The sequence below is a fragment of the Amphibalanus amphitrite genome, unplaced genomic scaffold, assembly GCF_019059575.1.
Source record: "Amphibalanus amphitrite isolate SeventyFive unplaced genomic scaffold, NRLGWU_Aamphi_draft 001890F_arrow, whole genome shotgun sequence".
In the NCBI taxonomy this organism is placed as follows: Eukaryota; Metazoa; Arthropoda; class Thecostraca; order Balanomorpha; family Balanidae; genus Amphibalanus; species Amphibalanus amphitrite.
The window spans coordinates 3,443-16,061 of NW_024883383.1; the positions used below are offsets into that span (position 1 = coordinate 3,443).

Consider the following 12,619-nt stretch of genomic DNA (forward strand, 5'->3'; position numbering starts at 1 on the left):
CGTCCTTTAAGGGCCGATTAAGGGGTAAGGGGTAAGTTGCACACATCTGGAACCCGAGGCTGCGGCTAGATATTGACCCGGGGAATCGATTGCGACCCTTATTTTGGCGATCAGACGAACCCTTGAGGCACTTTTAACGCGCCCCTTCCTTTCAGGGCCGATTAAGGGGTAAGGGGTAAGTTGCACACATCTGGAACCCGAGGCTGCGGCTAGATATTGACCCGGGGAATCGATTGCGACCCTTGTTTTGGCGATCAGACGAACCGTTGAGGGACTTTTGACGCGCCCCGTCCTTTAAGGGCCGATTAAGGGGTAAGGGGTAAGTTGCACACATCTGGAACCCGAGGCTGCGGCTAGATATTGACCCGTGGAATCGATTGCGACCCTTATTTTGGCGATCAGACGAACCCTTGAGGCACTTTTGACGCGCCCCGTCCTTTAAGGGCCGATTTAGGGGTAAGGGGTAAGTTGCACACATCTGGAACCCGAGGCTGCGGCTAGATATTGACCCGGGGAATCGATTGCGACCCTTATTTTGGCGATCAGACGAACCCTTGAGGCACTTTTGACGCGCCCCGTCCTTTAAGGGCCGATTAGGGGGTAAGGGGTAAGTTGCACACATCTGGAACCCGAGGCTGCGGCTAGATATTGACCCGGGGAATCGATTGCGACCCTTATTTTGGCGATCAGACGAACCCTTGAGGCACTTTTGACGCGCCCCGTCCTTTAAGGGCCGATTAAGGGGTAAGGGGTAAGTTGCACACATCTGGAACCCGAGACTGCGGCTAGATATTGACCCGGGGAATCGATTGCGACCCTTATTTTGGCGATCAGACGAACCCTTGAGGCACTTTTGACGCGCCCCGTCCTTTAAGGGCCGATTAGGGGGTAAGGGGTAAGTTGCACACATCTGGAACCCGAGGCTGCGGCTAGATATTGACCCGAGGAATCGATTGCGGCCCTTATTTCGGCGATCAGACGAACCCCTGAGGCACTTTTGACGCGCCCCTTCCTTTAAGGGCCGATTAAGGGGTAAGGGGTAAGTTGCACACATCTGAAACCCGAGGCTGCGGCTAGATATTGACCCGAGGAATCGATTGCGACCCTTATTTTGGCGATCAGACGAACCCTTGAGGCACTTTTGACGCGCCCCTTCCTTTAAGGGCCGATTAAGGGGTAAGGGGTAAGTTGCACACATCTGGAACCCGAGGCTGCGGCTAGATATTGACCCGAGGAATCGATTGCGACCCTTATTTTGGCGATCAGACGAACCCTTGAGGCACTTTTGACGCGCCCCTTCCTTTAAGGGCCGATTAAGGGGTAAGGGGTAAGTTGCACACATCTGGAACCCGAGGCTGCGGCTAGATATTGACCCGAGGAATCGATTGCGACCCTTATTTTGGCGATCAGACGAACCCTTGAGGCACTTTTGACGCGCCCCTTCCTTTAAGGGCCGATTAAGGGGTAAGGGGTAAGTTGCACACATCTGGAACCCGAGGCTGCGGCTAGATATTGACCCGGGGAATCGATTGCGACCTTTATTTTGGCGATCAGACGAACCCTTGAGGCACTTTTGACGCGCCCCGTCCTTTAAGGGCCGATTAAGGGGTAAGGGGTAAGTTGCACACATCTGGAACCCAAGGCTGCGGCTAGATATTGACCCGGGGAATCGATTGCGACCCTTATTTTGGCGATCAGACGAACCCTTGAGGCACTTTTGACGCGCCCCGTCCTTTAAGGGCCGATTTAGGGGTAAGGGGTAAGTTGCACACATCTGGAACCCGAGGCTGCGGCTAGATATTGACCCGGGGAATCGATTGCGATCCTTATTTTGGCGATCAGACGAACCCTTGAGGCACTTTTGACGCGCCCCGTCCTTTAAGGGCCGATTAGGGGGTAAGGGGTAAGTTGCACACATCTGGAACCCGAGGCTGCGGCTAGATATTGACCCGGGGAATCGATTGCGACCCTTATTTTGGCGATCAGACGATTCCTTGAGGCACTTTTGACGCGCCCCGTCCTTTAAGGGCCGATTAAGGGGTAAGGGGTAAGTTGCACACATCTGGAACCCGAGGCTGCGGCTAGATATTGACCCGGGGAATCGATTGCGACCCTTATTTTGGCGATCAGACGAACCCTTGAGGCACTTTTAACACGCCCCTTCCTTTCAGGGCCGATTAAGGGGTAAGGGGTAAGTTGCACACATCTGGAACCCGAGGCTGCGGCTAGATATTGACCCGGGGAATCGATTGCGACCCTTGTTTTGGCGATCAGACGAACCGTTGAGGGACTTTTGACGCGCCCCGTCCTTTAAGGGCCGATTAAGGGGTAAGGGGTAAGTTGAACACATCTGGAACCCGAGGCTGCGGCTAGATATTGACCCGGGGAATCGATTGCGACCCTTATTTTGGCGATCAGACGAACCCTTGAGGCACTTTTGACGCGCCCCGTCCTTTAAGGGCCGATTAAGGGGTAAGGGGTAAGTTGCACACATCTGGAACCCGAGGCTGCGGCTAGATATTGACCCGGGGAATCGATTGCGATCCTTATTTTGGCGATCAGACGAACCCTTGAGGCACTTTTGACGCGCCCCTTCCTTTAAGGGCCGATTAAGGGGTAAGGGGTAAGTTGCACACATCTGGAACCCGAGGCTGCGGCTAGATATTGACCCGGGGAATCGATTGCAACCCTTATTTTGGCGATCAGACGAACCCTTGAGGCACTTTTGACGCGCCCCGTCCTTTAAGGGCCGATTAAGGGGTAAGGGGTAAGTTGCGCACATCTGGAACCCGAGGCTGCGGCTAGATATTGACCCGGGGAATCGATTGCGACCCTTATTTTGGCGATCAGACGAACCCTTGAGGCACTTTTGACGCGCCCCGTCCTTTAAGGGCCGATTTAGGGGTAAGGGGTAAGTTGCACACATCTGGAACCCGAGGCTGCGGCTAGATATTGACCCGGGGAATCGATTGCGATCCTTATTTTGGCGATCAGACGAACCCTTGAGGCACTTTTGACGCGCCCCGTCCTTTAAGGGCCGATTAGGGGGTAAGGGGTAAGTTGCACACATCTGGAACCCGAGGCTGCGGCTAGATATTGACCCGAGGAATCGATTGCGACCCTTATTTTGGCGATCAGACGAACCCTTGAGGCACTTTTGACGCGCCCCTTCCTTTAAGGGCCGATTAAGGGGTAAGGGGTAAGTTGCACACATCTGGAACCCGAGGCTGCGGCTAGATATTGACCCGGGGAATCGATTGCGACCCTTATTTTGGCGATCAGACGAACCCTTGAGGCACTTTTGACGCGCCCCGTCCTTTAAGGGCCGATTTAGGGGTAAGAGGTAAGTTGCACACATCTGGAACCCGAGGCTGCGGCTAGATATTGACCCGAGGAATCGATTGCAACCCTTATTTTGGCGATCAGACGAACCCTTGAGGCACTTTTAACGCGCCCCGTCCTTTAAGGGCCGATTAAGGGGTAAGGGGTAAGTTGCACACATCTGGAACCCGAGGCTGCGGCTAGATATTGACCCGGGGAATCGATTGCGACCCTTATTTTGGCGATCAGACGAACCCTTGAGGCACTTTTGACGCGCCCCGTCCTTTAAGGGCCAATTAAGGGGTAAGGGGTAAGTTGCACACATTTGGAACCCGAGGCTGCGGCTAGATATTGACCCGGGGAATCGATTGCAACCCTTATTTTGGCGATCAGACGAATCCTTGAGGCACTTTTGACGCGCCCCGTCCTTTAAGGGCCGATTTAGGGGTAAGGGGTAAGTTGCACACATCTGGAACCCGAGGCTGCGGCTAGATATTGACCCGGGGAATCGATTGCGATCCTTATTTTGGCGATCAGACGAACCCTTGAGGCACTTTTGACGCGCCCCGTCCTTTAAGGGCCGATTAGGGGGTAAGGGGTAAGTTGCACACATCTGGAACCCGAGGCTGCGGCTAGATATTGACCCGGGGAATCGATTGCGACCCTTATTTTGGCGATCAGACGATTCCTTGAGGCACTTTTAACGCGCCCCTTCCTTTCAGGGCCGATTAAGGGGTAAGGGGTAAGTTGCACACATCTGGAACCCGAGGCTGCGGCTAGATATTGACCCGGGGAATCGATTGCGACCCTTGTTTTGGCGATCAGACGAACCGTTGAGGGACTTTTGACGCGCCCCGTCCTTTAAGGGCCGATTAAGGGGTAAGGGGTAAGTTGCACACATCTGGAACCCGAGGCTGCGGCTAGATATTGACCCGTGGAATCGATTGCGACCCTTATTTTGGCGATCAGACGAACCCTTGAGGCACTTTTGACGCGCCCCGTCCTTTAAGGGCCGATTTAGGGGTAAGGGGTAAGTTGCACACATCTGGAACCCGAGGCTGCGGCTAGATATTGACCCGGGGAATCGATTGCGACCCTTATTTTGGCGATCAGACGAACCCTTGAGGCACTTTTGACGCGCCCCGTCCTTTAAGGGCCGATTAGGGGGTAAGGGGTAAGTTGCACACATCTGGAACCCGAGGCTGCGGCTAGATATTGACCCGGGGAATCGATTGCGACCCTTATTTTGGCGATCAGACGAACCCTTGAGGCACTTTTGACGCGCCCCGTCCTTTAAGGGCCGATTAAGGGGTAAGGGGTAAGTTGCACACATCTGGAACCCGAGACTGCGGCTAGATATTGACCCGGGGAATCGATTGCGACCCTTATTTTGGCGATCAGACGAACCCTTGAGGCACTTTTGACGCGCCCCGTCCTTTAAGGGCCGATTAGGGGGTAAGGGGTAAGTTGCACACATCTGGAACCCGAGGCTGCGGCTAGATATTGACCCGAGGAATCGATTGCGGCCCTTATTTCGGCGATCAGACGAACCCCTGAGGCACTTTTGACGCGCCCCTTCCTTTAAGGGCCGATTAAGGGGTAAGGGGTAAGTTGCACACATCTGAAACCCGAGGCTGCGGCTAGATATTGACCCGAGGAATCGATTGCGACCCTTATTTTGGCGATCAGACGAACCCTTGAGGCACTTTTGACGCGCCCCTTCCTTTAAGGGCCGATTAAGGGGTAAGGGGTAAGTTGCACACATCTGGAACCCGAGGCTGCGGCTAGATATTGACCCGAGGAATCGATTGCGACCCTTATTTTGGCGATCAGACGAACCCTTGAGGCACTTTTGACGCGCCCCTTCCTTTAAGGGCCGATTAAGGGGTAAGGGGTAAGTTGCACACATCTGGAACCCGAGGCTGCGGCTAGATATTGACCCGAGGAATCGATTGCGACCCTTATTTTGGCGATCAGACGAACCCTTGAGGCACTTTTGACGCGCCCCTTCCTTTAAGGGCCGATTAAGGGGTAAGGGGTAAGTTGCACACATCTGGAACCCGAGGCTGCGGCTAGATATTGACCCGGGGAATCGATTGCGACCTTTATTTTGGCGATCAGACGAACCCTTGAGGCACTTTTGACGCGCCCCGTCCTTTAAGGGCCGATTAAGGGGTAAGGGGTAAGAGCTAGGGCCAAATAAAGGTCATATTCTTGCTCCCCGTCCCCCAATTGACCTACTATGAGTTTTTTAGGCGATTCTGAATCCGACGCTGTATTCGTTGCTGTTGCTGACGCTAACTTCACGGACATGACTTAGCCGGCCAGAATATGTATTTACTAGTTTATTGTCTTTTTGTGTTTCGAGTTTGTTGTATTCGATTTTGCTTGGCGAAAACCGTATTGTTTTATTATTAACAAAAAAAACTTTTTTATTGTGCACGCAAAATTTCAAAGCTTAATAAATTCCAAACTGGAAAAATTGTCGTAAAAATATTTCTGATATTTGGTGGTGGTGCCAAAATGTCTGCTCCCATCGGCCGCTTGCCAACCGAAATTTATCAAATGGTGCCAATCTGGCGCAGACTACAATTTTATAAGGTATTTTATTATTGCTTCTCTTTGGTGTTGATTTAGTCTGTTTTAGTTTGGTTCTCAAAGTGTGGTGGTATACATAATTCACCCTTTTTCGAGACTGATAAACTTTCAATTAGCTTCTTTTCAATTTATTATTACTTTTTTCGAACAGCAACAGTGATTGCTTTTCTGACCACCTAAAATTATAAGAACATCTTAAACTTAAAATTTTTATTGATAGGAATGTCATTTATGCCAGTCGGGGAAACTATGGTAAAATCTGCTATTTTTAGCAGTCTGCTATTTTTAGCAGAAATCTGCTAAAAATGGGTACGCATGTGACGTCATCGTACCCAAATATAGCAGATTTGGGTACGGCCCCATACAAAAGCAGATCTGCACCCTAATTGAAGCAAATGCGCATCAAATGCCTGGCAAATTCATGATGAGAATAGTGCTGAGAGTGTTCTCTGCTATTTTTGTTCAGATCCGACTATTTTCAAATTCATTATTTAAAAATAGTCGGATCTGAACAAAAATATCAGAGGACATTCTCAGCACTATTCTAATCATGAATCTGCCAGGCATTTGATGCGCATTTGCTTCAATTAGGGTGCAGATCTGCTTTTGTCGGGGGCCGTACCCAAATCTGCTATATTTGGGTACGATGACGTCACATGCGTACCCATTTTTAGCAGATTTCTGCTAAAAATAGCAGACTGCTAAAAATAGCAGATTTTACCATAGTTTCCCCGACTGATGCCTTACCTTGAGGCCATTGCTAACACATTAACACTAAGGGTACTTAGTTTTAAGTTTTTAATGTGACATTGAATGAATACACCTCCTTTGCAAGGATTTGTCGTAAATGTTAACAACAAGTCAGACTTACTTTTCAGGCATAAATTATGCATATTCTTACATTATTTGGTGATTTTTAAGACCTTTGCCAGATGCCTATCAAATCACATATTTCAGAATCTACTTCTCCATGCTAAATGACGTGGAAACCATCATGAAAACGCTGAAATGGACAATAACTTTCAATTTATTACAATTACACCAACCATATTTCGTACAACGAAATTACACTACCATTTCAATGTTAATCATAATGGGCCATGTGTGTAAACTGCAAAGTGTGGCAGAATTATAATGTAACAGAGCACTCCAGAATTCCAAATTTCCGCGTGAATTAATTCTGCATGAATTAGAAAAATGAGGCCACATAATGAAACAATAAGTACACATAAGTAAAGTGATAGTGTGGCGGATCCGGCAGAGTAGGGGCAGTTAGGAACTACAGCCCCAAGCCATAAAAAGAAATGCCACCCTGTGGAGCGACAAATCTGGGCACTGCAAGACTATAATGCACTACATCCACAAACAACGCATTTGATAGTTCTTTCACAGACCCTTCTGATTGTTGTGCTCAGATTTGACCTTGGGTCAATGGCTTAGCCTCTAGAGGGCAAAACTAAAACATAGCTGTTATAATGAAAAACATTTTTTTCTGCAATAACTTTTGAGTTTTGGCTCAAGAAAATGACATTCATTTTGCCAGCATTGTGTTCCTCTCGTCAAGACGCATCTCAAGACGCGAATGAACTATAATTTGACCTTGAAAGGTCATTTTGAAAATTCAGGTCAATTGAAACTCAGGTCAAGGTCATCACTTGACCAGAAAAGGTCATGCTGATTGCTGCATATCAGTCGATCCGTATCGTCAAGCTGAACACATCTGAGGTGTTTTCATCGCTCTAGCATGTCTATCAAAAGTTATTGTCAGAAAATTGCTGAGGACCTTTCATGACCTGATATCACCTCAAATCAGGAGAGGTCACAGGTATCATTTTCCGGTTCAGTATGTCATGTTTACTTGTAATTTGGTGTTTGAAACTGTTTAGAATGCCGTTTGACTAAAAGAGGCGTCTTTCAATTTTCTTCTTTGACCTATAATGGAAGGGGGGGATTGACCTCACTTTAGGTCACCAATATGAAATTCTGAGATATGGGTACCCGTCAAAATTCGTGGAGATTTGGGTCGATATTTGTCCCACAACTGATTTCCTAGAAATCATTACCTTTTCATAAACCATGCACCCTAGGCTGTTCACAGTTGTAATTATTCAAAAATGCCATTGCGCATGCGCGTAAAATGGTCCGTGACCCAGAAAAAGTAAAATTTTCTTCTGGGTCACGCATTATCAAACCAGATACGTTCACTCACCTCATGCTTACCCGGTCCGTAATGCTTTGAATGAGGAGCTAAGTACCGTGACCCAGAAACAAACGTGACCCAGAAAAAACGTTTGCCAAAAACCGTGGGACAGACGTTTTTGCGTTGTGCAGTTTTGCTAAATTGTATAACCAAAAAATAAGAACCATGAAGAGAAATTGCAATGTTTTTGCTATTCACAACGCTCCCTCGCGCTCAATTATCTCTAAAAATAACTACACAGCAGCTCTGTAGATTTTTTTCGCAGGTTTTGGGACAAGCTAAAATACATAGGCACACAAAAGCACGGTTTTGGAAAGATGTCCAAATTTTTTTTTTGCCACTTTGCTGTTGCCTTTTCAATGATTTTTTCTTCAATCAAATGTCCAAATCTCGCGTACGAACCCGTGTTACGCTGAAATAAGCTCATTTATTGACGTGAGGCATTATTGAAATAGTGGGACAGCATATCTCCACGAATTTTGACGGACACCCATATACGTTTTGTATATGCTGCTACTCTCACCAATCGCTGAAAGTTTCAAAGCGATCAGTCACTCGGTCTAGCATTGAAACTTTTTATGAGTTGAGGTCACTTTACGTGACCTGATGCAGATCTGAACTTGAGTGACCTTGATCTGAAATTTTAACATGTGCATAAAAGATGCATGATAAGGTGTGCGAAAAACTGCAGGGGGTGTTCACCCCCCCCCCCCTCCCAGCAGGGTGAGTGTTCATCGGATACCTGTATTCCTTTCCGGCCCCTGCTCAATGCTAATGCTAACCGTGTCGTTTTCTGGTGTGTCGGCACCGGCAGGCTGTGTGGCCGGACGACGCGGGCTAATGGCCGGACCGGCCGAGTGGCTGAGACTGAACGGCCAACTGGTGGCCGTTCCCAGTGTGGTCTGCGAGCGGCGGCCCGCCTTCGACGCCGCGCTCAGCCGCGCTGCCTGGGACGCGCTGGCCGAGCCGCAGCGCGACCACCTGCGGGTGAGGGGTACTCATAGTGCCACTCGGGAGTGCAGGGACTGGCACCGGCGCGCACTCAGGACGTGGATGTCATCATAATTCATAGCTTCTGTCACATCTCACGTGTACAGTTTGCACCCTGCAGTTGAAGCATCATTTCTAATTTTTTAGACCGCCACCAGCCACGGCTTTTGTGTATATTTTCTTTTTTTACGATACTAGGAAAAAAGCATTGTTCAGGTCATAACTATGCGTATTTTTGTACCGCCGTTAACGCGTCCTGATTCCCCCGCCGTCAGACGCTGCTACCCTCCTTTCCGGGAGACGATGATGGCAAGGAGCAGGAGGAGACACTTCGCCGACTGTTTGCCGGGGAGAACTTTCGGTTCGGTAACCCGCTGGACCAGTTCTTCTCGCTGCTGCACGACGGTCGGCTGACGGACCAGATCCACTCGCTGCGGAGACTTACCGCCGAGACGCGCCAACGCGACGCAAAGTGAGCCACCAGAGGGTCAGGGAATAAGGGTCACCGAGGATCAATGCAGAGTTCAAGTGAAGGGACGTTAAAAACGTAATTGGTCGAATAATTTGGTCCAGAAAGGTGTCTTTATATGTGTTTTACTGGCCTATGAAAAATGTTTCCACTGGGTTTTTGTTCACTGCATTTTATTTATCGATGCTTCACGGAATTACCGTCGTCTTTATCCAGGGTATGGCAGCAGAACTACATGGACAACCTGCTGAGAGAGCTGGTGACGAAGCGGAAGCAGTTGTTGGACGCGGCCGTCAAAACGCCCCCGGATGTTCCCATAACACTGCCGCCCGCAAAGAAAAAGGTGAAGGGCGCGGGGCGCGGGAAAGCCATATTTCAACTATTATTCGTTTTTATAGCTGTGCTGGGAGCAGTACTGTTAAATCACCTTGTAGTATTTTTTTTTTTCTTAAAGTGCCACCTTTGAAGTCGTTTCACCGTTCGGGTGTCGTGTTCTGATCGTGTTGTCTGCCCTTCTTCAGTGTCGGCGAGCCGTGCTGGAGCAGCGCGCCCGCAAGCGTTACTTCCGAGAGCTGGAGCTGGCGCGGGCAGAGGCCGGCTGTCCGGCCGACGAGCTGTCTCCGGACGAAAACTATCCAGGTAGCTACAGGGGTGAACGTACAGCCCACCGCTAAAGTAATGTGTGGTTTTACCAATCTCAACGGATGGCTTTGACCGACGATTTTTAAATGCGGACTGATTGAAAAGAAGACGTCAATAGATAAAGTTGTAGCTGCAAGGGTGAAGATGCATGTAAGCTACATTTAAAGTCTCGTTGCAGTCTGGCTGATCGTTCCTAGGCTTCAGAAGCAGAACATACCCATGACTGAAACCACACATTACTTCTGCTGTGGACTGTACAGCTGATAGACGCGCGCAGGATTTAACAGACTATTATTTCATGGCAATAAATTGAGCAGGATAGTGGTGACGGTTTACATTGAAACCCTACGTCACATTGTAATCTTAGACTGTTATGCTCGTTTCTTTTTATCGTCTTTGCCTCTAACCATTTTGTTTTATTTGATTTGCACGTCTTTACATATTTTCCAAACACTGAGCTCAATATGTCATGGCCGATCCTGTGTCCGGTTCCGTGCCGTCTTGGCGTCCGTTCAGTCTGCCAGTATATAACCCTCCTCCGGTCCCCGTCCACAGAAGGTCCGCCACCGGTGTTATCACGGAAGCAGCAGCGCCACCTCACTAAACTGGAAGCTACGCTGGGCGGCGAGCACGTGCCGGTGGCGGCCACGAGCAGCCGGCTGACGACCCGCGGACCCCACCTGGTCGAGCACGCCTCGCCCGAGGATAACCCGTACCAGGTGGCCGAGGCGCGGCTGGGACAGCTGCTGAAGCAGCATCGGAAGCGCCGCGCCCGCGGACAGGTCAGAGACGGGCGGGGTGTGTCGTGTGAGCAGGGAAGGGAGGGGGGGGGGGGGGGTGAGGGTGTAATGATCAGCACTTGGTTCTGGTGTTTCAGCTGGCTCTTTTGTAATAGTGTTGAAAAATGCGTTACGGACAGGTTAGTTTGTCTTGATTTTATTACGTCACCGATATATAGTTGCTCATCCGCCCCGTTTTAGTCGCACTTCTGGAAATGTGCGGCGCTTGCGTTGGAATGTCATTATGATGCCGCTAACCACTCACTAGTGCGTGTGCCGACAGGTGCCTGCGGTCAGCGCGCGCGACCGTCAGCGACTGGACCTGCAGTCGCTGCTGAAGCGCTCCTCCCCGGCTGGTCATTCCACCGACTCTGACTCGGACACAGCCGCTGTCGCCGCTCCCTCGAGGGCCGTGACCGCCACCGTCGTCAAAAAGTCCTCCACGCCTCCCCCGGCTCCTCCTCCGGCGCCGCCGCCTCCATCTACCGTCATCGCTCCCGCCCCAACCCCTACCGCCACCACCACCTCTGCCACCGCCGCCTGCTGGCAGTCCGCCGCGCTCGGCCAGAAAACACACACCAGCTTCTTCTCCCTGCTCCGTGACGTTCTGTGCTCGGACCCGGCCGACCGGCTGGCCGAGACGAGCGTGTACAGCGCGGTGACTGCCTGGCAGCGCTCGCCGATAGCGGCGCTCAATGACTGGTACGGCCGGGAGAGCAGCTGGGTGGAGGCGCTCGGGTCGGCGCTGGCCTTCCTGTCGGGAGAAGTGAGAGGTGGGTTCGAGCGGGGGTCCGTGCTGGGGGAGACACGGACCGTGGGAGGGGATGGACGGAGTTATGTGTGCTCCACCAATTCGGAGACCAGAGAGGGTAGGAAAGGTGGTAGTGGAGTAATATGGATGAGAGGGAAACGGAAATGGGGTGGACAGTAATAGGTTTTGTTTTGACGTTGGTTCGCCTTTTGTGTGTGGACGGATGACTGATTAGGGCGATGATGAGAGTGTGATGACAGGTATTTGTTGACTGAGAATAATGTTCTTATAGCAGTTTTTTTTTCTTTTGGTCAGCGTCTACAATGTCTTTTGTGTAGTCATACCGAATGTACTTTACAAACACTGACTGTGAAACAAGTGGTTTGCTTTCTCTTTGTATTGGCTGACCACAGGTGTGCAACTGATGTGATGTATATTGGCAAATGACATACATAACTCTGATAGACTTCTTGTTACCTGTCCCACAAATTTCACAGCCACCCCTACCTCCGTTTGTTACAGAGCTGCAATCTCAGATAAACCTAGTGCCTTTTCTGGACCACGTACGGGAGTCGGGCATCTACCAGTGGATCGGGGCCGGCCGTGACTCTGACATTCACCTAGAGTCGCTCTGCGCCTACTGGCTCCAGAGAAAGTCAGTACATAAGAGATCAGAGGGAAGGGATAGTATAAGTTTGGTCAGTCGAATGAAGTTTGCTCTGTTATCATCTGAAGGATAGTCTTATTGGTGTGACTTAAGCGTTAGCTTGTATGGAAGAGCTCGATTTTTCCTCCTCTTCGTCTATAAAAAAATGTCAGAAGTCTTATATACAGGTCCCTTGACAGAGGACTGCCACCCTCGGTTGAAT

The 12,619-nt window shown here is 50.1% G+C and overlaps 1 protein-coding gene across 1 annotated transcript; it reads left to right on the forward strand.

Annotated features, from left to right (window-relative positions):
- Positions 1-5,862: 5,862 nt before the first annotated feature.
- On the forward strand, positions 5,863-12,180 carry LOC122375662 (nuclear factor related to kappa-B-binding protein-like). The gene is made up of 8 exons (XM_043355144.1): positions 5,863-5,922; positions 8,934-9,106; positions 9,385-9,581; positions 9,795-9,921; positions 10,100-10,217; positions 10,776-11,002; positions 11,283-11,772; positions 12,164-12,180. Exons 2-8 carry the CDS (start codon positions 8,960-8,962, stop codon positions 12,178-12,180), a joined length of 1,323 nt encoding a protein of 440 aa, XP_043211079.1. The 5' UTR covers positions 5,863-5,922; positions 8,934-8,959.
- Positions 12,181-12,619: the final 439 nt, after the last annotated feature.